This window comes from Bufo bufo, chromosome 8, assembly GCF_905171765.1.
Source record: "Bufo bufo chromosome 8, aBufBuf1.1, whole genome shotgun sequence".
Taxonomy (NCBI): domain Eukaryota; kingdom Metazoa; phylum Chordata; class Amphibia; order Anura; family Bufonidae; genus Bufo; species Bufo bufo.
Genome location: NC_053396.1, coordinates 23174137 through 23198210, shown reverse-complemented (window position 1 = coordinate 23198210; position 24074 = coordinate 23174137). Strand labels below are relative to the sequence as shown.

The window sequence follows — 24074 nt, the reverse complement described above, 5'->3', positions numbered from 1 at the left end:
TGAAACTACGACTCCCAGCATGCTCCATTTATTTCTATGGAGTTCTGAGAACAGCCAAGCAAGAGTACATCTTGGGAGTTGTAGTTTTATCACAGCTGGATAGCCATCACTGGTCTAGGTCCATTCATTTTGTATTAGACCGCCGATGATAGCCGAGAGCTGTATCCCTGGCACTCCTGTATGAATGAATGCTCGACCTGACGCTCTATTCGTTTGGGGGAGACCTTTTTCAAGTGTTAGACACATTTAATTGTGAATTCTGGGATATATACAAGGCCCCATAGTAAACGTAAGCAGGCAGAGTTTTATTATTTAAAGGGACACTTCCATCAGAATTGTTTAGCACATATTAACAATCTATATGTGAACATTCTATGCATTTTTTATATAAAAATATGGGTGGGTGGGTTGCTGGATAGACAGTATTTTTTGTCTCCCCAGATATTCTAGTTCTTGTCTTTGTCTGGAATTTAAGCACGGCAGAGAGTCTTACATAAAGCGTCACTAACTTTTCAATAAAATTCGCATTAATCAATAGTAAAGTGTGTATAAATGAGGAATAACGCTACTTCTGGCCATCAAATGACTTGTATCTGGCATTTTTTAGCAGCATTCTTCTGTGCATAGTGATTGTGTAGTTTGCAGTTCTCTCAGACATGGTGGTGGAGAATAGATGACATCCACTGCACACACAGAAAGTAAAGGAGAATCTGCTTCCTAACCTTCTCTTAGTCATGCAGAACCAGCTTCAGAATTATGGAGGACATTACAGAGAACTACTGACCTGTATGTCTGTGCAGTTAGCACTTGTGCTAAGATAGAAACTCCTTATGTTGCTATGTCGCTAGGATATGCCCCCATTGTCTGATAGCTGGGACCCGCACCTATATTGAGAGCGGAGCCCCAAAAGTGGTGGAGGGAGCACTGCGCATTTGCAGCCGCCCTCCATTTATTTTCGATGGGACTGACAAAAATAGCAGAGCACTGGCTCGGCTGTTTCTGTTGGGCCCATAGAAGTGAATGGGAGCGGTGTCCGATCATGTGCAGTGCGCTCCCGTTCACATCTATGGGGAGAGTGCTTGGTGGTGGCACCACCTTGCAGGGCTTCATTCCCGATATAGGTGCGAGTTCCAGCGGTGGGACACGCACCTATAAGACAATAGGGGCATATCCTAGAGATGAGACAACCCCTTTAAGACCTTGGGAGTCATTTACCAACTGATATGCACCGGTTTTCTGGCGTATATCTGTTGCAGACTGCGCTGTAATCTGTGACTTTTCCCTGCTCGCGGCAGGTCTAAAAAAGTGGGCGTTGGCGCGGAAGGGGGAGTCTCATTTATCAATTTCTACGCCTGCTTTAGGCAAAGAAAATGTTCTAAATGAACGCCAGCATGGAAGCCCGGCGTATATTTAGACTGGTAGTGGATGCGCCAAAGTTATGAAGAGGTCGGCACCTCGCCAGCGCAGGGGTTATTAGGACCGGCGTCAAAAATGCTGGTCTTAATAAATGACCCCCCCCCCCCCTTTCCCGTGTGTATATATTTGTATGTGAGTAGATACTGCATAGGTATACATGCCCTGGGTAGATACTCCTATACTGGGTAACTCCCAGCATACATCTATCAGGGCATGTTGGGAGTTGTAGTTTTGCAACAGCTGGAGGGCCGCAGGTTGAGCATCCCTGTAATACACAATAGTAAAACAGCAATGGAAGGAGAGATGTTGGGCTAAAGAAGTACAGCTCCACGGTGCTCATCAGGTTCTGTTTATTGGCAGCAGAATCATCGCTTCATGAAGATCACACTTTACAAGACGCCCCATAGTCCGCACAGCACTTGTTACTGCTGTTGCAGGAAGCATTACAGTTACATGGGTAGCTACTTGAATTGGCACCACAGCGCCCCACACAGGATGTGAAATCCACCCCCACACAGTCGCAGACGCCATTTAGGGACAGGCCTCCACTTATACCAATACTGCCGCTGATCGGTAACTTCTGATTGTTGTACAAAGCTGAAAAAGGAAGGGAACATGCCCCATTAAGTATCCCACAGACCACATGTTTTACTGCATCAACATCTGGCATTCATACGATTTAGGCTGCAGGGTACCTGGGTGGCACAGACCTGATTGGTCCAATCCATGGGTATTATACTGAAATAGATGCCCCCTGTGTCTGTAATTAAAGGGGTTGCCCGCCTTGTTTATATTGATGACCTATCCTCGGGATAAGTCAATATCAGATCGGCGGGGGTCCGACACCCAGAACCCCCGCCTATCAGCTGTTTAAAGAGAAGGCCACGCTCACACGAGCGCTGCCTTCTCTTCACTGTTTACCTGCTCACTGCGGTTGCGATGACGAGCAGGTAAAGAATGAAGAGATGGCCGCGCTTGTACGAGCATGGCCTTCTCTTCAAAAAGCTGATTGTCGGGGGTGCCAGGAGTCGGGGGTGCCGATCTGATATTGATCACCTATCCTAAGGACCTAAGGATAGGTCATCAATATAAATAAAGCGGACAACCCCTTTGAGGGATCTAGTAGATAGAGTACTTGAGATAGTGACGATCCTGACAAAGAAGGCCAGGAGGACCTCATGTGATCAACACATTGTGAGACAAGTCCACCGAAAAAGAACTGGCAGATCCTTTCTGGAGGTTGGTTAGGGCAGGTTCACCAAAGAATGGGTCAGTGTGACACGGCATAAGGACAGCCATACATGGAAGATAGCTGACGGACAAATCCTTTTTCAGCCAACAGCTTTGACTCCCAATCTCGTCAGGTTTGGCCAATCACTCCTTGTCCCTATGGGTTTGGCTGACATAAATCTAATGTGCATGAAGAAGCCGATAAAGTGTGCAAAATCAAATAAGGATAAAGGCTGGGGAATACATAAGAGTAATCAAGATGGACGCTTTGGGTACTGTATTTTCACACAGTCTTACGCTACATTCATAGTTGGGTTTCCTACTTCCATCTTGGAGGAGAGAAGAACCTGTTCCATCCCCTTGTCTGGGGTTTCTGGAGAAAGTAAGGCCTGTGCAAGTCCATACCTCCCATTGAGTAACCTGAGGCTAACCTGAGCTGGATCTCTCACATTCCTAGGGCCAGGGGTAGATAGGCCATAGACCCTACAGGAAAATATTCCAGTGGGCCAATACCCAGGGGACCACCTGAGCTCATGGTCGCCGGCTGCATATATAATGAGCTGATGCTCTCAGCATTAATTAATGCTATTTGCATCACATACGGTACTTATGCACCTAGCCGGTGGCCAAAAGTCCCCTCCTGAATTCATCTGTTCTGTCATCCTCAGTATACAGTGGAATACTGCAGTATAGGCAGCAGTATTTTGTGCTGTACTGTGGTATTTGGTTCTGCTGAGGCGGTATTTTGTGCTGCACTGCGGTATTGCTAGCCCTACCTACTACTGTTGTCCCTGCCTACTTGTGTTGCACGCTTTCTGTTCATTTGGACCTGCCTACAACATAGGGCCTCCTTCCGTTTTTTTGAGGGCCACTTTAAGCTCTCAGTCCACCCCTGCCTAGGGCCCAAAAAGCTGGGCCATATAGTAAAGTTGTACCATTAAAAATATTATGCAGTTTTCAAACCAGCACCTGGATCAGAAAATTTTTGTATTTGCATGTAATTAAAAATCTACTACAGCCAGTGAGCAATTCAATAAAATGTAGCACCAACTGCTGTTTGTTTTTTTCCTTATTTCTTGTCCACCTCACTGATCGTGCGTGGTCGCACACACTCAGTTTAAATCTTCAACTGTCATCTGCCGTATGTTCTGTTAGAAGCTGTGGCAGTTAGAAGGAAAGAGCTGCAGCAGAAAGGACAATCCCCCTGAGCTGTAATAGGGAGAGAGCTGCAGCAGAAAGGACAATCCCCCTGAGCTGTAATAGGGAGAGAGCTGCAGCAGAAAAAAGAACACACCCCTTGATAATGGATATGCTCCCTCTGAAATAAATCTGTTAGAGCAATTGGTGCAATGAATGGGGAGATCTCTGGATCCATCTGAGGTACAGGGCTGGTTCTAGCTTTGGTAGGAATGATTGTCATCTAATATATGATATCTGGCATAACCTTTTTAAAGGGGTTAGAAGAACATAGCTGGTTTCTTCCAGGACTGTATCTGGCCAATCTGCTCAGCTCCACGGAAGTGAATGGGGCTCATCTGCAATAGCAAAGACAACCTGTGGGCAGGTGAGGTGCTGTTTTTAGACTATGCCTGATAGTCATCTGTCTAATACAATTTGGAATATAAAGGAAGAGCCTCAGGCTGCCATCTTCTCTTCTCTTTTGCAATCTACAGTATTTCCAAATGGAGCCCCCAAGCATTTATGATCTGTAACTCACAATCATCGCGTATCTCCATCTCCACGGGGTAGTGATCCGAGACGGCCTTGGCCTTAAGCGTAAAGATAAGAAGAAGAATAACCAACTGAGTAGATCGTTCAGATGAGGCATCTAAAACAGGCAAACCCAAATGTCATGTAGTCCAGGCCTCACCATTTCATATGTAAGACCGTATGCTACGTGGTAGTTGAAAGCTTTAGCCGTGCCTGGAATGACTGTGTCCTGAAAACGAGCTCCACCAACCACCAGCCTGCAATCAGAAGATGTAAGGAGAAGAAGGGAGGAAGAGAAGGGGTTGTTCCAAGTTAGAAACGTATCCAAAAGATCACGAGAACAGGGTCCACATATCCCCGTAATAATGCAGCAGCAAGTCGCACAAGCGTGTTGCCATTGCATTCATTCTCGATGGGACTGTCAAGAGACAGCTGAGTCCTGCACTTCCAGCGAGCCCGTGAGGAGCACCCTGTGTTCCCTTGGGGCACTCCCTGTAAGGGCTGGTTCACACAACAGTATGAAGACCCTGCCCGTGCTGTGAACCGCAAATTGCGGTCCGCAATGCACGGGCACTGTCCGTGGGGCAGGCGCATGGGGATCGCAGACCCATTGACTTGAATGGGTCCGCGATCCTTCCGTTCCACAAAAAGATAGAGCAAGTTCTATCTTTTTGCGGTGCGGAAGCATGGAACGGAACCCCAGAAAGCACTCCTTACTGTTCCGTTCCGTTCTTCTTTCCGCACCGTTCCGCATCTCCAGATTTGCGGACCCATTGAAAAGAATAGGTCTGCATATGTGATGCGGAATGCACACAGAACGGTGCCCGTGTATTGCGGATTCGCAAATGCGGTCTGCAATATGGCAACGGGCATCACACGTTCGTGTGAACGAGCCCTAACTGTGAGCTCCCTGCCCGATGGTAGTTTGGGGGTGCCCGTGGTACTAATGTTCATCTGGGTGCTAGGCAGGAAATACAAGTGCCAGATTAAGCTTAGCAAGAGTGTCTCTTTAGGCCTCTTTCACACGGGCGTTGCGGAAAAATGTGCGGGTGCGTTGCGGGAACACCCGCGATTTTTCCGCGCGAGTGCAAAACATTGTAATGCGTTTTGCACTCGCGTGAGAAAAATCGCGCGTGTTTGGTACCCAAACCCGAACTTCTTCACAGAAGTTTAGGTTTGGGTTAGGTGTTGTGTAGATTGTATTATTTTCCCTTATAACATGGTTATAAGGGAAAATAATAGCATTCTGAATACAGAATGCTAAGTAAAACAGGGCTGGAGGGGGTTAAAAAAAATAAAAAATCATTTAACTCACCTTAATCCACTTGCTCGCGATGCCGGGCATCTCCGTCTGACTCTTTTACTATATAGGACCTGTGGAGAGCATTAACTATAGTTTAAGGACCTGGGATGACGTCACTATGGTCATCACATGGTACGTCACATGATCTATTACCATGGTGAATCACCATGGTAAAAGATCATGTGACGTACCATGTGATGACCGGAGTGACGTCATCCCAGGTCCTTAAACTATAGTTAATGCTCTCCACAGGTCCTATACAGTAAAAGAGTCAGACGGAGATGCCCGGCATCGCGAGCAAGTGGATTAAGGTGAGTTAAATGATTTTTTATTTTTTTTTAACCCCTACAGCCCTGTTTTACTAAGCATTCTGTATTCAGAATGCTATTATTTTCCCTTATAACCATGTTATAAGGGAAAATAATAAGGTTCGGGTCTCCATCCCGATCGTCTCCTAGCAACCGTGCGTGAAAATCGCACCGCATCCGCACTTGCTTGCGGATGCTTGCGATTTTCACGCAACCCCATTCATTTCTATGGGGCCTGCGTTACGTGAAAAACGCACAAAGAGGAGCATGCTGCGATTTTCACGCAACGCAAAAGTGATGCGTGAAAATCACCGCTCGTGTGCACAGCCCCATAGAAATGAATGGGTCAGTATTCAGTGCGGGTGCAATGCGTTCACCTCCCGCATCGCATCCGCGCGGAATACTCGCTCGTGTGAAAGGGGCCTTACTGTATGTTGGATTAAAGTTTTAGTACATCCAACAGTAGTTTGTATACAATGCAAAGTCCTCCCAGGTGTCCCGTCATGAGCTAAGCAGATGGACTTGGCAAATCTATGGCCCTCAGATTACTCTGCCAAAAATATTTGCTTTCGGGATCTCTGGTTATTAGCTTAGCTCTGGCAACCGTGGGTTTAGTGTTGACTATTCTGTGGAGCATAGAGTGTCTTAACTTGTTATCCCTCTTCAGAAGCAGGGTTTGTATCGCCTTAAACTGGGTTACCTTCCTGACTCTCTTTCTGTAGCCATGCAAATCCTCCACCTTTAGTTCTGGCTTGCTTTCATCTCCTGGAGCTCGTGGAGGTGTCCAAGGCTCCAGGGCTTGGAGCTGGTGTATATTGGAGAGGAGCACATGGAGACTGCTCCTTCTTCTCCCTCTCTTCAGGTACTGTGGCTGGAATATTCTGGAGATAGGTGGTGGAGTTGCCCCACACCCTGAGCTCCAGAAAGGGCTGGGCCAGTATTGTTGACTCTGGCCATGCCTGGCTCATGCTGGAACAACTGAGTGCTCGCTACATAGCATTAACATTACAAACAGGTCTGGGGTACTGTATATAGTCCCATGGCATTTGGTCTTGATAAAAAAAAAACAAGGTCATCTCCAGTATGCTATGAAAAACCTACAGCGCTCCTTCAAACAGCTAATCGACGGGAGTGCTTGGAGTCGAACCGCCACCAATCAGATATTGATGACCTACCCTGAGGATAGATCCTCAATATTTACCTCCCAGAAACCTTATATCCTCACCTATCGTATGGACAGTGAGTGTTGGTGCTCACAGTAGAGTCTTCAGTATCTCCGATCAACCACCGAAGGCTGGATTCCTGACGGAGTCGAATATTTGGCCAATGGGAACTCTTCACATAACTGCAGCCTGCATTGTAATCTCCAAGGATGAGGATGTCCTGCAGGGATAGCATGCTTAGACCCCATTCTTTGCTGAGGAGGTTTGTTTTTGAGCAAAACTTACCTATTTTTACAATTCAAACTACAGCAACCATTATACAGGTAGGATGCAAAAGGTTTTGTTGCGAAGTCACCCCAACATTAAAGAAAGTCCTAGCCCCTGCTTTCTCCGCCCTCCTCTCTCCTCCCACCTACTCATTCTGAATTACAAAAGAAAGGCCTGGATTTGTAACCTACTTGCACAAGCTTGGGCATAGGTTGAGATAAGGTTGAGAAAGACTAAGGCTGCCCGTACACATTCAATAGCTGTTGGCCAAACGATCCTTTGGCCGACAGCTATCTTTCCTGGCTCCTTCCCGGCTTCCCCATAACCATACACGTTCAGCTCGGCCAAACGTGGCTGTGTATTCCATGGGGAGAGACACTTTTTAGGCTACCTACAAATGTGTCAACGAAATCCGGCGGGCTGTTCTCATGATAGGACCGGCACCATTGACTATGACGGGATGCGGTGGAGACCGCTCCCTGGAATATATATCAGGATTCATTGTCTAGCCGAATCCCAGCTGATATGCTGGGGAACAGCCGGATCCTCGCCACATCCCATTATAGTCAATGGGGTCAGACGGGCACGTGGCACTATCTGGCTATGCCAGATCCGGCGAACAGCCTGCCTGATTTCTTTGACGCATATCTGAAATGTAGCCTTTTCTCCTGGGGGAACAAACGGATCAGGCGAAAATATTCATTTTGCCCCGATATCATCTGTCGGGGGAGAGTTGGAAACTTAATGCGTCAACCAAACCAGGTACAATGTCTTGTAGGGCGAGCTCAGCTGAATGCAATGATGCCTTTCACTTAGTGATCCCTTTTTCCTCATTCTGCAGAAAAGGTGCTCCTCCTACTTCCTTTGCTAGCCCCTCCCCCTCCTTCTTGATTGACAGGGCCAGGTTCCTGCATAGTCATCTCGCCTGGCCCCTAGTCAATCAAGGAGAGGGAAGGGCTGGCAGAGGAAGCAGGAGGAGCAAGGGTGCACAGAGTGGCCTGGGCCCGCCCTCTATGCACTTCACTGCTCATTTGCATATAGATTAAAAACTGGCATAAAGTATAAAGATGCGCTACATTTATCGTACACCATGAGGTGCTGTTATAGATTTGTCTAATTACGTTCTAAGCTGTCTAAATATTAGACAGTATTAACAAATCTACTCCAGTGTGTTTTACTATATTTTCTTCAACTTGCGATAAGCACTACCAGTCAAATTTGTGGGTGACCATCCACCTTTTCTCACCATAACATTTTTTTAGATCCAATGTAATGTGCCAATTTCTTAATATCTCCTTATAGCGGCCTGAAGTACATTTTTTAGATACAAAGCTCCAAACCCAGAGTAAAATTCTGGCTGCCAGTTGCCACCACTAGAGGGTGCTCAAGGCATACTGTTGTAAAGAGGTTATCCAAGACCTAGCAGGTTCTGAGAAACATACCTTAAAGGGGTTTTCCGGTAGATCAGCGATGGCCAACTTGAGTCTCTCCACTGTTGCAAACTACAACTCCCAGAATGCCCAGACTACCTAAGACTACCTACAGCAGGGCATGGAGGGAGTCGTAGTTTTACAGCAGCTGGCAGTGGAGAGCCACAGGTTGGCCATGCCTGCCATAGATTCCTACTTACCTGCTTCATGGCGCTCCAGTTCTCCAGCCAATGACTGGCTTCAGTGGTGATGTGGCCAGAAGCAGCACGTCACCACTGAAGCCATTCATTGGCTGCAGTGGAGCACATGACCATGCTCATAGCCAGCCAGATGCAAACAGTGCAGGTTCTGGAGGATAGCAGGGGCTGGAGAGGACTGGAGAGGTGTGGAGCAGGTAAGTACGAATCTTCTGTCACACAGCTATGCTGCGGGCACTTGATAAAAAAAATAATTACACATAACACCCCTGTAGGAGAAAGTTTGTAATTTACTCACTGTTCGAAAGTTGCGTGAATCGGTCTTTTGGGAATCCATGATTCACCTTTTTTGAAAATCCATCTTCCACCGACGTCCCGTCCTTTACCAGGTTTTCGACCTGTTCCATGGACAGGACATCGCTTCTGCTAATGTGGACGGGTCCAGAACTATTCCTCTCCATGGCGCATGAGTAACTCCTGAATCCACCTCTGCGCATGCACCAGGGAGAGGAAGGGGTCAGCGGAAGTGATGTCCCCATCTATAGTCCAGGCTGGGAACCTGGTAAAGACATGATGTCATCAGAAGCTGGATTCCCATAAGAGAAGCGTTATGTGACCGGGTTCCCAGGAGGAAGCTCCACGCAACTTCAGAATGGTAAGTACAATAAAAACGTTCTCCTACAGACGTCTTATGTGTAATTAAAGTGAGTTTGTGGGACCCGCTGTGTCGCAAAAAGCCCTGTGAGGTTAAAAGGGTTTTCCGAGATTTTTCTACTGATGACCTATCCTCATGATCGGTGGGGGGGACTTTGGCCGATCAGCTGTTTTGGAGTGACACCAGTGCTCCTGTGCGTTCCACGGCCTTCTCACGGCTTACCAAGCACAGCGCCGTACATTGTATAGCGGCTTTGCTTGGTATTGTGCCCAGCGCAATTCACTTGAATGGGGCTGAGCTGCGCCTAGGCCACGTGACCGACGAACGTGTCATCACTGGCCTAGGAAAAGCTGAGAGAAGGCCGCGGAGCTCACAGGACCACTGTGCCTTCTCAATCAGCTGATTGGTGGGGGTTCCAATCAGATACTGATGACCTGTCCTGAGGATAGGTCATCAATGTATTAAGTAAGCTCCCCCTAGTGGATGCAACAGGAAAACAGAATTTTATGTTTTGACTGTATGTCTCAGCATGGGATTTGGTGCTCTGTATCACAAAAGCATATAAAAAAAACAGAACGTTGACTACTCTGCACAGTTCAGCAGGTCACATACAAGGGATTCAGGAAACATAAAAGGAGGCCCAGAGGTTACTACTAGAGGGGAGCACAGGGAGAAAGAATACATTCTGGGAGTGAAACGCTGAACTCATCAAATATGGAAACTTCCAGAAAGATTTACAGTCCCCCGGATTGCTCCTTTGTGGCCCTGCTCCCCCAAGTAATCATCTTGTCTTTCTCTTTATAGCAGAGGTGGGTTATTCAATGCAGGAGACTGCAGAGCTATTATGTTCAGTGCTACGTGTCTGTCACTGTCATTCATCTGCTGTAACGTCGAGAACGTAGGTGCCTCATAAATACAAGAGAATGCAGGAATAATAAATCGAGGAACCTCCAGAAGTAGGCGTTGCTTGGCGTCTTCCCACGCGTCATAGAGACCATCCACCTCCCGCACTGCATAATCTGGGCTGGTGTGAATGGAGACCAGGGCAAAGTCCTTCAGCTCTAAGGAAGAAACAGGACAACAAAAAGTTTCTATACAGCATTTGTAAGAACGTGTTTCTTGAGGAACATTGGTTTCCTCAAATGTTATATTATTATTGGATTGCACTTTGCTTTACTTGCTATGTTGAACGGGAGCTGAGATACAGTAACCAGGCAGGATCCTTGTCGTTCCAGAGCTTGAGAAAACAGTTGATCGGCGATGGGTGCCAAGGGTCGGACTTCCACCAATCACATATTGATGACCTATGCCTATACCTGTGGGCCTCCAGCTGTTGCAAAACTACAATTCCTAGCATGCCCTAATAGCTGTAGACTGTCCAGGCATGCTGGGAGTTGTAGTTTTGCAACAGCTGGAGGCCCCACAGGTTGAGCATCCCTGACCTATGCTAAAGAAATGGGCATCGAGTCTTGGAAAACCACTTGCTGCACTAAAAAAGAGGGATAGACTGAGGTAATAAGCCAATGGCCACCAGGAACTGAGGACAAAACCAGTGGATGTGAGGGACTAAAACACACAACCAATGCATGTTAAGGACTAAAACACAACATAGTGCACATTAGGGACTTCAACACCCAGCCAAGGAACATCACGGACGAAGACATAAAGACAAGGGATATCAGGGACTAAAATATACAACCAATGGGTATAAGTGACCAAACATAAAACTGATGGACTTAAGAGACTAAGACACACAACCAGTGGGCATCAGGAACTAAGAAGATAAAACTGATGGACATAAGGAACTAAAGGTGCATTTACACGGACCGAGAATCATGCGAATGGTCGTTCCCAGCAATCTGGCCATGAAAATGTTCCGCTGATCACCTGATGAATGAGTGAAACCATGATTCTGTATGACAAGGGATCACTATAGCAATCCCTTGTCTTCTGTGAAGGACTGTGAAAGAGATCGCTGCAAGTAAATGTGCGGACTCCTTCATTGAATGAGCAGCCGACGGTCTGGAAGGAAGCTCAGCGTAAATCCAGCTTAAGACACACAGCCAATGTGTATCCAGGACTAAGATACACAAATAATGGATATCAGGGACTATAGATAAAACTGATGGACATAATGGACTAAGACACACAGCCAACGGGCATCAGGGACTAAGACACACAGCCAATGTGCATCAGTGACTAAAACACACAGCCAACGAGCATCAAAGACTAAGACACACAGCCAATGGGCATCAGGGACCAAAACACACAGCCAACAGGCATCAGGGACTAAGACACACAGCCAACGGGCATCAGGGACTACGACACACAGCCAATGTGCATCAGTGACTAAAACACACAGCCAACAGGCATCAGGGACTAAGACACACAGCCAACGGGCATCCAGGACTAAGACACACAGCCAACAGGCATCAGGGACTAAGACACACAGCCAATGGGCATCAGGGACCAAAACACACAGCCAACAGGCATCAGGGACTAAGACACACAGCCAACAGGCATCCAGGACTAAGACACACAGCCAACAGGCATCAGGGACTAAGACACACAGCCAATGGGCATCAAGGACTAAGACACACAGCCAACAGGCATCAGGGACTAAGACACACAGCCAACGGGCATCAGGGACTAAGATACACAGCCAATGGGCATCAGGGACTAAAACACACAGCCAATGGGCATCAGGGACTAAGACACACAGCCAATGGGCATCAAGGACTAAGACACACAGCCAACGGGCATCAGGGACTAAGACACACAGCCAACGGGCATCAGGGACTAAGACACACAGCCAATGGGCATCAGGGACTAAAACACACAGCCAACGGGCATCAGGGACTAAGACACACAGCCAATGGGCATCAAAGACTAAGACACACAGCCGACGGGCATCAGGGACTAAGACACAGCCAATGGGCATCAGGACTAAGACACACAAATAATGGGCATCAGGGACTAAACATAAAACTGATGGACATAAGAGACTAAAAGTGGATTTAGTCGGAGAAGGACGAGGAGAAGCAGATTGTCAGGAAGGAAATGCTTGTTAAGTGGAGCGATCACCTCCACAGTAGGAGTTCTCATACAGCTTTACTGTTTCTGGGCAGCAGATCCCTGTTTAGACGGCATAATTTGCTGCCCAGAAAAGATGATTTGCTTGCAAGCGCTAACAACAGTTTCACCCGATGAATGAGCGTTTCGTTCGTTCATCGGGTGATTGGCTGCACCTTTAGACGGGCAGATTGTCAGAAACATTTATTCCGTATAATCTTCCCAAATATTGCCTGTCCAAATCCACCTTAAGACACACAACCACTGGTCATCAGGGACTAAGATACACAACCAATAGATATCGGGGACTAAAGATAAAACTGATGGACATCAGGGACTAAGACACACAGTCAAAGGGCATCAGGGACTAAAACACACAACCAATGGACATCAGGGACTGATACACAATTTATGGATATCAGGGAATAATTTAAAACTGATGGACATCAGGGTCTAAGACACCCAACCAAGAGACATCAGAGACTAAAACACACAACCAATAGGCATCAGGAACACAAGATAAACTACAAAACCATGGGCATCAAAATATAAATCTGAAGGACCAATAGACATTAGGGACTAAAAGGCAGAACCACCTGGCAAACCCAAGATACAGTAAATTGATCATGAATACCTCAGCTCAACAAATAAGCTTCTTGAGAGCAAGAGGCCCACATACTGCTCTCGGCAGAGGTTCTCTAGTCCTGAAAAGGCTTACATGGTCCAGAACCCCAATGACCTCTGCCAAGTGGGTGTGAATTATGGAAGGAGATAAACATGGAACCGCTATTGCCATGTGATCGGGTCACATAGTCCTTTTTTGGGATGTGGTAACTGCCAAGGCTGAGAAACAGTCCAATCAATTATCAGGAACACTCATTGGCGACAACTGCCCTGTGTAAATGTTCTACCGATGGTGGGTCCTCTTAAGCGGCACCAAAAATCCTCATCTGTTGGCAGCACATCGTCCTGTGCAACTTCATTCCTCATCCACTGTTGTGTCCTAAAAATACATCTTTCTAGGTGGGTCTATCACATTCTGTAGGGTTAGGTTCACATCTGCAGAACATAACTCCGGTGGTCTTTTCCTGCAGATGTGCAGACTCAGAATTACCGTATCCGGCATGGCCGCTGTATCCGCTGAAGAACAAAGCAAGGATTGAATAACACGTTTTATAAGGTTGGTGAGAAGTGGTCCATGTAGACCTAACTAGTTGGATGGTTTTATAAGACGTTTTACATGGGACTGTGGGAAATTATTGGCTTTATAACTACTAAATAATAAAATGAGATGAGCAGACATTATATTCAACTTTTAACCCCTGACATATGTCATGAAGAACCCCCCCCCACCGTCCCCTTCCACCACCTGCGCTAGTGTGCTATACTTCATTCTCCCTCACCGTAAAATCCCATTACGCTGTCACAATCTCGCATTCACCACGCGGTGTGATTTAGAAGCTCTATAGTACAGTACAATCCGGCCTAATGTAATGCAGATGTGGTGCCGTCCATTATATTAAAGCCCCACCTTGTGGCCGCTTCTGTTACTGCAGTGAAATGCTGAAAACGACTGCCTAAAAATTTCTGCATGTGGACCTAGACCTAGCAACAGGGCCAAATACACTACCGGAAAACGAAAAAAGAACGCTTGGAGGACTTAGCGGGATTGAGCGGAGATTGATCACACATTCCCCGGCCGTGGGCCGTATTGCAGCCCGCAAACAGCTTAGAATGGGTCCGCAGTCCAGAAGGTGCTGTGCGCAACGGAAGCACGGAACCCCACGGAAGCACCACGGAGTGCTTCCATGGGGGTTCTCTCCACGCCTCTGCACCGCAAAAAAAATAGAACATGTGCGGACGGATCATAGACCCATTCAAGCTGATCTGGAATCCGCACGGATGTTGCCCGTGCATTAGGGACCGCAAATTGCGGTCCCCAATGCACGGAACGACCGTGTGCATGAGGCCTAAGAGCTCATGTACACGACCATATGTATTTTGCAGTCCGCAAAACACGAATGTGCAAAAAAATTAAAAATGATGACATCCTTGTGACATCCATGTTGCATCCATTTTTTTTATTTTATTGCAGATCCATTGTAACAAAATGGACAAGAATAGGACATGTTCTATTTTTTTTTGGCGTCATTTCCGTTTTTTTAAAGCACTGTTGAAATGAATGGTTCCGTATACGGACCTGTAAAAAAAGCGGAACGGAAATGGAAGAAAAAATAGGTTCGTGTGCATGAACCCTAATACTGGGTGGCATCTACCCTTGCTGCGATACACGCTGCCACCCTGGCATGGTAACGGTCCTATAGGTGGTGGACATCCTCCTGGGAGGGAGGTCTGATAAATTGTACTGTATATTTATTAGTGCGCCGGATTTTGAAAGGAATTGTCGTGACGTAGAGACAGTAAGTGGAGCTTGATGGTGGCCTCCATCAAGAATGCCATTTCCATAGGCCTGCTGCTCCGGTGGACACAATCCATACAATGGAACGCAACAACACGTAATACTACATTTTTCCCGCAGCACCGCTGGCTGGAGCTTCAAGTAGTAGGACCTAAGGGATCATTTCTGGTGTTGTTAATTTTATTTTTTGGCCTTCCTCTTTGTGGGTGGGTGGGTTGGGTTTTGAGTTTGTATGTTTTTTTCATCTTTTTGTATATTTTTCTAAATTAATAAAATAAATATGTAAGGGCATCTGAAAAATAATAATAATAATAATAATAATAATAATAATAATTTGTGATCAGATGACCCCTTAGGTTAGGGCTACATGCATGGAGATCGTAATTCAATGGCAGTAGAAAAAAACTGGTTTAAAAAGGACGCTGTTCCACAAAAAGATTTTAATTTAGAAAAACGCTAAAACAATAACGATGAGTACAAAACTGGCCTCCGGAGGCATGCGGCCTCCTTCCTCAGGCACGTAAAAACAGAACGGGAAGCAGAAGGAATATATGGGAAATGTTTCCACCCACAAAATAAGGGCTCATTCACACAGCCGCATGTTGCTTTCCGCATCTGAGCCACAATTTTACGGATTAGATGCAGACCCGTTCACTTCTACGAGGACCCAAAAGTTGCGGACGGCACACCGTTTTTAGTGACCGATCGGGGTTGTTCCATTTTCTTTTAACACAACCGCATCCTAACAGAACGGACGCCTCCTGATGTGCTAAATCAAATGGAACCATTTTGGGTAGTACGTCAAGTGAGCATGAAAGCCACAATTGGTAAAAAAAAAAATGGTTTGCTCACCTTTGAGGGTTGCACCAAATTGGGTGCAACCACAATGTGGGCAAATTAGAAGTAGTAAACGGTTGGTGCAGACTGAACTTGTCCAATCGCCCGAGGTGGAAGCCACACCGCCGATCGGGTTAAACAGTAGAAGTGAGAAGACGCCGGACCACAAGGCTGAGCGTGTGGACAACAGAGGGCGCACTTGAAAAACCGGTTGGTAAACAATGTGGAGTTTAGTGTATGACGACGCGTTTCGGGGTACAACTGTCCCCTTTATCAAGTCTGAATATAAGTCAGCTGCAGGGCTGACACGGCCGCTGGCTGTCTGGCACGTGAAGGACGCTGACTTGTTAAAAAACGGAACTGCCTGCCGGAATCCTCTAACGCAAGTGTGAAAGTACCCTTAGATTGTGAACTCTATAGGAGACGGGGACCTCTATGCATCTATAGCAGGATATTCGATTATTTCTATATATATATGTCTATATACTGGAATATGTGTAGTCTCCCCAGTACCTGTGGTAAGTGATGAAAAACGGGCAACAAAGGGTTCACGGATGAAGACGTCCGTGCCGCAGTTTTCACAGCCGTCGTCGTAGTGATACCATTCTGTTGGCTTCAGGATGTCCTCTCTGCAAAAGGGAAAAAAAGAACCCAGCTCATTAACCCAGCTCCATCTGGCGGGTGTTTTTTTTAATGGGGCAACACAATCTGTTCTTCACCGTCAGGCATCCTTTATATCTATCATGGTCCAAGACGCTGCCAAGACAGGTGTTCACATCTCCCAACCCCGAAGAAATCGGACCTGACTGATGCTGTCAAGTGTAACTGCACTCACAGCAAAACCCGGCCTGACTAATTAAGGTGCTAATTTTCTTAATTTAGGTCACTCATCTTATGAGCAGCCTGTCGGAGGTCTTAAGACGGGTGGTGTACACCGAGACCACCCACCACCTCAGTCAGTGACTGCTGTGCAAGACCGACATGCAGAATGGAAGCCGATATTGAGATGCATTTTTATACTTATATACAGTATATTTTATATACTGTATATACACTATATACAGTACAGACCAAAAGTTTGGACACACCTTCTCATTCAAAGAGTTTTCTTTATTTTCATGACTATGAAAATTGTAGATTCACACTGAAGGCATCAAAACTATGAATTAACACATGTGGAATTATATACATAACAAACAAGTGTGAAACAACTGAAAATATGTCATATTCTAGGTTCTTCAAAGTAGCCACCTTTTGCTTTGATTACTGCTTTGCACACTCTTGGCATTTTCTTGATGAGCTTCAAGAGGTAGTCCCCTGAAATGGTTTTCACTTCACAGGTGTGCCCTGTCAGGTTTAATAAGTGGGATTTCTTGCCTTATCAATGGGGTTGGGACCATCAGTGGCGTTAAGGAGAAGTCAGGTGGATACACAGCTGATAGTCCTACTGAATAGACTGTTAGAATTTGTATTATGGCAAGAAAAAAGCAGCTAAGTAAAGAAAAACGAGTGGCCATCATTACTTTAAGAAATGAAGGTCAGTCAGTCAGCCGAAAAATTGGGAAAAGTTTGAAAGTAAGGGATATTTGACCATGAAGGAGAGTGACGGGGTGCTGCGCCAGATGACCTGGCCTCCACAGTCACAGGACCTGAACCCAATCGAGATGGTTTGGGGTGAGCTGGACCGCAGAGTGAAGGCAAAAGGGCCAACAAGTGCTAAGCATCTCTGGGAACTCCTTCAAGACTGTTGGAAGACCATTTCAGGGGACTACCTCTTGAAGCTCATCAAGAGAATGCCAAGAGTGTGCAAAGCAGTAATCAAAGCAAAAGGTGGCTACTTTGAAGAACCTAGAATAGGACATATTTTCAGTTGTTTCACACTTGTTTGTTATGTATATAATTCCACATGTGTTAATTCATAGTTTTGATGCCTTCATAGTCATGAAAATAAAGAAAACTCTTTGAATGACAAGGTGTGTCCAAACTTTTGGTCTGTACTGTATATATATATATATATATATATATATGTATATATATGTAACACCCCGGAGTGGTGTTACCACTACTGCACCCTGCTACTATCTCTAATGGGCTAATATAATGTCATCTTATGTATGTCTTTCCAGGTCCTCCACAATGTGCATTCATAAATCCTGTTATGTAACTGTTTATTACATGTAATGTGCCTGGTTCACCAGCAGGTGGCAGCGTAAATGGCAGAGCTATCCTTAGAGAAAATGGAACTAAACTTACCATTCCATTCTCCCCCCTTTGGGCAGAATTGGGCCAGTCCTGCTCGCTACCAGAAAGAGGTAGGGCAGTTCTGGTTTGTTCTGGATGAGACTCCATGTTGGAGCTGCCAGGATTCTAACCTAAGTCCGACTACAAGAGTGAAGTGCAGCATAAAGAGGAAAGAAAGAAACTAAGTCAGTACAGCAGAGCGAGAGAAAGATATAGCAGAGTTGAATTTGCCTGCCAGTTTAATGCTAAAGCCTGCTGGAACCAAGACAAAACCTCAAAAATGTTTAAGAAACGTTTAATCAAGTAAAGCCGCCATTGAACTTCATCTCAAGGTCTGGACTCAAGTTATTCTTTCAAAGCCCTCAATTATTCCCCCTATTTATTGCTTTGGAGACAAAGCCTGGGGTCCAGCCGTATCCAGGTAGAAGCACCGTGACACACATAAAGAGACATTTTAGGCCACAACATACCACGGGAGGTGCCCGTTGCATATATATATTCCCATACTCACTTACCTATATATATACACATATTTCTCCCGGTACGTGCTACGGCCCAGATGGTCAGAAATCAGCAGGTTGTAGTGTAGACCTGTGGCCCTGTAAAAGACAGATAGAGAATATACTTACGCTGGGCCCAAACACAGAGAAATAATCCGCCTGCAGATTGCGTTCTAATTAGGGTTGCCACCTCTCCCAACAAAAAATACTGGCCAAGTTAAGCCACACCCCAAAGGAGGTGTGGTTGTGGGGGTGTGGCTTAACATAGGTGTTAAGTTGCTATGTCATAATATAGCTCCAATTATTATTAATGCCTCCATTAGTACTCACCCAGAATTACTAACGCCCCTATTAGTGCCGCCAGTAATGGTAATGCCCCATTAGCACACCCCGGAATTAATAATGCCTCCATTAGCGCCCCTAGAATTAATAATGCCTCCATTAGCGCCCCTAGAATTAATATTGCCTCCATTAGTGCACCCCCAGAATTAATAATGCCCCTATTAGTGCCCCCAGTAATGGTAATGCCCCATTAGCACACGCCGGATTTAATAATGCCTCCATAAGTGCACCCCCAGAATTAATAATGCCCCCATTAGTGACCCCCAGAATTAATAATGCCCCAATTGGCGCCCCCCAGAATTAATAATGCCCCCATTAGTGCCCCCAGTAATATTAATGCCTCTATTAGTGCCCCCAGAATAATAATGCCCCCATTAGCGCACCCCAGTAATAGTTATGCCCCATTAGTGTCCCCCAGAATTAATAGTGCCCCCATTAATGCCCCCAGTAATAGTTATACCTCAATTAGTGCCCCCCAGAATTTATACCGTATTGCCTCCATTAGTGCCCCCCGGAATTAATAATGCCCCAATTAGCGCCCTCCAGAATTAATAATGACCCAATTAGCACCCCCTAGAATTAATAATGCCCCAATTAATGCCCCCCCCAGAATTAATAATGCCTCCATTAGCGCCACCCAGAATTAATAATGCCCCAATTAGCGCCCCCCAGAATCAATAATGTCCCCATTAGTACCCCCCAGAATTAATAGTGTCCCCATTAGCTCCCCTCAGAATTAAGTGCATCCAGTAATATTAATGCCCCCAGTAGTGCCCCCCAGAATTAATAATGCCCCCATTAGTGCCCCCAGTAATAGTAATGCCCCCATTAAGGCCCCCAATAATAGTAATGAACCCATTAGTGCACCCAGTAATAGTAATAACCCCATTAGTGCCCCCAGTAATACTAAAGCCCTCATTAGGGCCCCCAGTAATACTAATGCCCTCATTAGTGCCCCCAGGAATACTAATGCCCTCATTAGTGCCCCCAGGAATACTAATGCCCTCATTAGTGCTTCATTCTCTGAACTGAACGGCTTCTCTTGCCCGCAGGATGCTCAGTGCAAAGAGATGATTACAGCTTCCATGGTAATTACATGAACTGCTATGCACTGAGCTCCCCCTAGTGGTGGCTCCAGGCAAACAGCTTTGTCGTTTCAAAGATTTTATTGAATCGTTTTAATCGTAAAATGCAAAGTTGGAAAAGCTTATAGGACGAATCCGTATAGAACATGTTCTATCTTTTTGCGGAACGGAAATACGGATGCGGAAAGCACATGGAGGATACATGTGCTTTCCACATCCGTATGTCCGTTCCGCTTAGGATAGAACATACCCTCTTCTTGGTCTCAAAATGAAGTCAATAAGTCTGCCCAAAAAAATGGATGTGTCATCCGTATTTTGCGGATCTGCGTTTTGCGGATCACAAAATACATACGGTCGTGTGCATGAGGCCTAATATAGAACATTACATAGATGTCTATAACCAGATTTTGTAGAAAGGAATGTATTTAGGGCATTGACCAGGCGGCTTGTAATAGCGGTAAAGTCCTCTTTTTAGGCGGTATGCGTGCTTGTGTAGCGGGAAAAACATGAATTCTGTCTTGAGGGGAGAACGTAGCAGAAGGTTGATTAAGGTCCATCTTTAAGCCGTCCAGAACCTTTCTACTAGTGATATTTCCCACAGCTGCTGAGGGCGTATTTAACTCGGCCATTGCGCCAATAATTGTGTCCCTCCCGGTCGGTGTCCGACATTTCTGCCTCAAAATCTGCTAAAAAAAAAAAAGCCTCAAAACAGCACTTATTTTTTTTCCCCACGTGTAAGAAAAAAGCAGCGTGCCCCATCGTGGGGCAAAATCCGTGTTGAATCTCCCATTAAGGCCTAGTTCACACGAACGTATGGCTTTTATAGTTTTTTGCGGTCCGTTTTTCACGGATCCGTTGTTCCGTTTTGGAGTTTCGTTGTGTTTCCGTTTCCGTTCCGTTTTTCCGTTCCGTTTTTCCGTATGCCATATACAGTATTCGCTAATTACATAGATAAAATTGGGCTGGGCATAACATTTTCAATAGATGGTTCAGAAAAAACGGAACAGATACGGCTGCATTTCCGTTTGTGTTCCGTTTTTTTTGCGGACTCATTGACTTTAATGGAGCCACGGAACGTGATTTGCGGCCAAATATAGGACATGTTCTATCTTTCCACGGAACGGAAAAATGGAAATACGGAAACGGAATGCATACGGAACACATTCCGTTTTTTTTGCGGAACCATTGAAATGAATGAACACAAAAAAAACGGGCCGTACACCCGCAAAAAAAAAACGTTCGTGTGAACTAGGCCTAAAATGAATGGGAAGCGCCCAAAAAAAAAACTTTCGTACTTGTACGTGTGCATTTTTTGACTGTTTTCTGCACGTTTTTTGGTACAGATCTGAGACAAAAAAACATGAGCCGTAAATGCAGTTTTGTGCTGAAGTAAATACCCATTCGTTAAAAAAAAAAAAATGCTTTGAAAAACATGTGATATAATGCAGGTTTGGCACTTGTCCTCGGCATGCAGGGATGGCAGGTCCTTGTAGCAGGCCTCAGACGCATGCAGCTCCTCACACTTCAGCTGCCAACTATCAATTTTCATTACATCTAACTCAGAGAGGGGTAGGACCAGCCTGCCACCTAGCAACTGAGCTCAGGCCTAGGAAAAATAGCACCTGTTTCATCCATGTGCAGCTTTCGGAGTTATAAGCAGGATAGGACTACAGGACAGCACTTTTTTCCTATAGTGTGCAAGCACGACCACTGCTGCTGGATTGCAGGGTGGTCGTAAACCCTGGAAACGAGCCCTGTATAATGTGATGAAAAAATGAATCAAGCCAGCAAAGACGGCAATATGGACAATCACAATACATTAGTAAGTGCCTTGTATTCACTTTCTCTACATGATAAAGCCAACTTCCTGAAGTGACGCAACCCCTTTAACCCTTTAGCAGTGATCCAACGGGTCACTGCATGAATACCCAACTAACCACTGGATGTAGTAGGTGGCAGTAGGAGGCATTCTGAGCATTTTTTCTAAAAATAATAATAATCACCCCTTTAACTACCCGAGTCTAATATCGGACATCAGTCCTTGTGTCATAGAAGGAAACCAAACCAAGATTGAAGATATCTGGTCATTCAGGCTGGGCTTCCATGTAGCGGATGAGAGGGGGGCTAGCGGTATTGTTCTTGGCTATTATCTTTGCAACAAATCGACGAGCACGATCAGTGGTATTTCTAAGTAGGACATGTTGGGAGTTGTAGTTTTACAACTGGAGAGCCATTGGCCGCACTGATGTAATGTCGATGACGTAGTTTTACTCACGCGTTCAGCTCCTGGACAAGTCTTATGATGGCCGTGTTGTCTTTACTCATGACCTCCTGAACAGCGATGAGTTCATATCTTCTGAGGATCTGCAATCATTAGGAAAAAAACAAAAACACGAAGCATAAGCAAGCATGCTCAACCTGCGGCTCTCCAGCTGTCGTAAAACTACAACTCCCACCATGCCCTGCTGTAGGCTGATAGCTGTAAGCTGTCCAGGCATGCTGGGAGTTGTAGTTTTGCAACCGCTGGACGGCCGCAGGTTGAGCGTCGGATAATAATATGAGAGGACACACTGGGTCCACCGTCCCCGTCCCCACCCCGTCACGCACATACATCATTAGGGCATATGGAAAGCGGTGGTCTTAATGAGACAGCCCCTTTAAAGAAGACCTGTCCCTTCTGCTGACATGTCGATTTTAGTACTACTCGCATTCCCCCTGTAATAATAAATCTATTCTTATGACTCTATGTTGTGCTATTCCTCTCTTAATCCTACTAGAATTTACAAACGAATTGCCAGCAGCTTGCAATGAAGGTCTATCTGAATGTTACCAGTTGGGGGTGTGCCCCTGCATAGTGAGACACCGGCAGCACTAATTGGATAGTGTCAGACTGTGCAGGGACACGCCCCCAACTGGTAACACCCATCTGGACCTTCATTGCAAACTGCTAGTAATTCATTCGCATGAATTAACAGCTACATTCAAGTAAATGGGGCGGAGCTGCAATACCAAACACAGCCAAAGCACAAGAGCGGCGCTGTTTTTGGCGGAAACAAAACCCTTTCAAGGGCATACATAACAGAGTAAAATCACAAGGCTGCTATGGGGCCCTTGAAGTGAGGAGGCGAGGGCCCTATAGAAGCCTAAGCAATGCTTTTTGTTATTGGTTGGCTGGAACCTGTCAAGGACTCAGGATAAGTTTTCAATATATGATCTGTGAGGGTCCGACTCCCGGCACTCCAGCTTTTTGTAGAGCCTGCGGAGCTCCGCGGCCTCCTCACAGCTACCAAGCACAGCGCCGGCCATTGTATAGTGGCTGTGCCTGGTACTGCAGCTCAGGCCTATTCACTCAGACCCCAACCCCTTTTATAGGTCTTGAAACATGACTATAAGCCAAACCAAGAACCTTCCCCAAAGTTAATAAGGGGCCCATCTGCTGTTTTGGGGGTGCAGGTGATCTATGTGATGGTCCATACTAATTCTTACCTGGATGAGGAGGCTTAGGACGGTGGGGTCATCAACCTTGCCAACTGCAAACCTCTCGATGTTAAAGGAGGCGATTTTAAGGGAGAAACCCGCCTGGAGAAAGCAGGCCACCAAGGCCACCAGGATCACGGACTTCATTCTTCCTATAGAGAAGAAAGACAAAATTGCATTTCCAATGTAATTGAGGAGGATATGGCCCATGGTAAGAAGGGTAAGAATGCAGAGGGGTGGGGGATGCCAGGGGGATAGGGTTACGGGAGAGTCATAAACTCCGCAGGACAGGCTCGACTCCAACAGTCGTCTACATGGGGCATCCTGATATTCTCACCGCTGGGATTTCCCAAAATCAGCTTGCGAACTGCATCGTAATACGGATTGCTGTGTAGAAAGCTGCATGTTAAAGGGATTCTGTC

The 24074-nt window shown here is 46.0% G+C and overlaps 1 protein-coding gene across 1 annotated transcript; it reads right to left on the bottom strand.

Moving 5' to 3' along the window:
* Positions 1-1798: 1798 nt before the first annotated feature.
* On the bottom strand, positions 1799-23799 carry LOC120977394 (deoxyribonuclease-1-like). Its single transcript, XM_040405327.1, has 9 exons — positions 23662-23799; positions 22451-22539; positions 18764-18847; positions 16521-16636; positions 10628-10740; positions 7193-7350; positions 4517-4613; positions 4364-4415; positions 1799-2013 (listed from the first exon to the last, which is right to left on the bottom strand). Exons 1-9 carry the CDS (start codon positions 23797-23799, stop codon positions 1799-1801), a joined length of 1062 nt encoding a protein of 353 aa, XP_040261261.1.
* Positions 23800-24074: the final 275 nt, after the last annotated feature.

Bases quoted from the DNA above. Each gene is read 5' to 3' on its own strand.
- LOC120977394 (XM_040405327.1), bottom strand. From the start codon at position 23,799: ATGAAGTCCGTGATCCTGGTGGCCTTGGTGGCCTGCTTTCTCCAGGCG. The intron at 22,540-23,661 runs GTAAGAATTAGT...TAATGATTGCAG, and splicing joins TCCTAAGCCTCCTCATCCAG to ATCCTCAGAAGATATGAACT. The intron at 4,614-7,192 runs GTGAGGATATAA...TTCTGATTGCAG, and splicing joins ACTCACTGTCCATACGATAG to GCTGGTGGTTGGTGGAGCTC.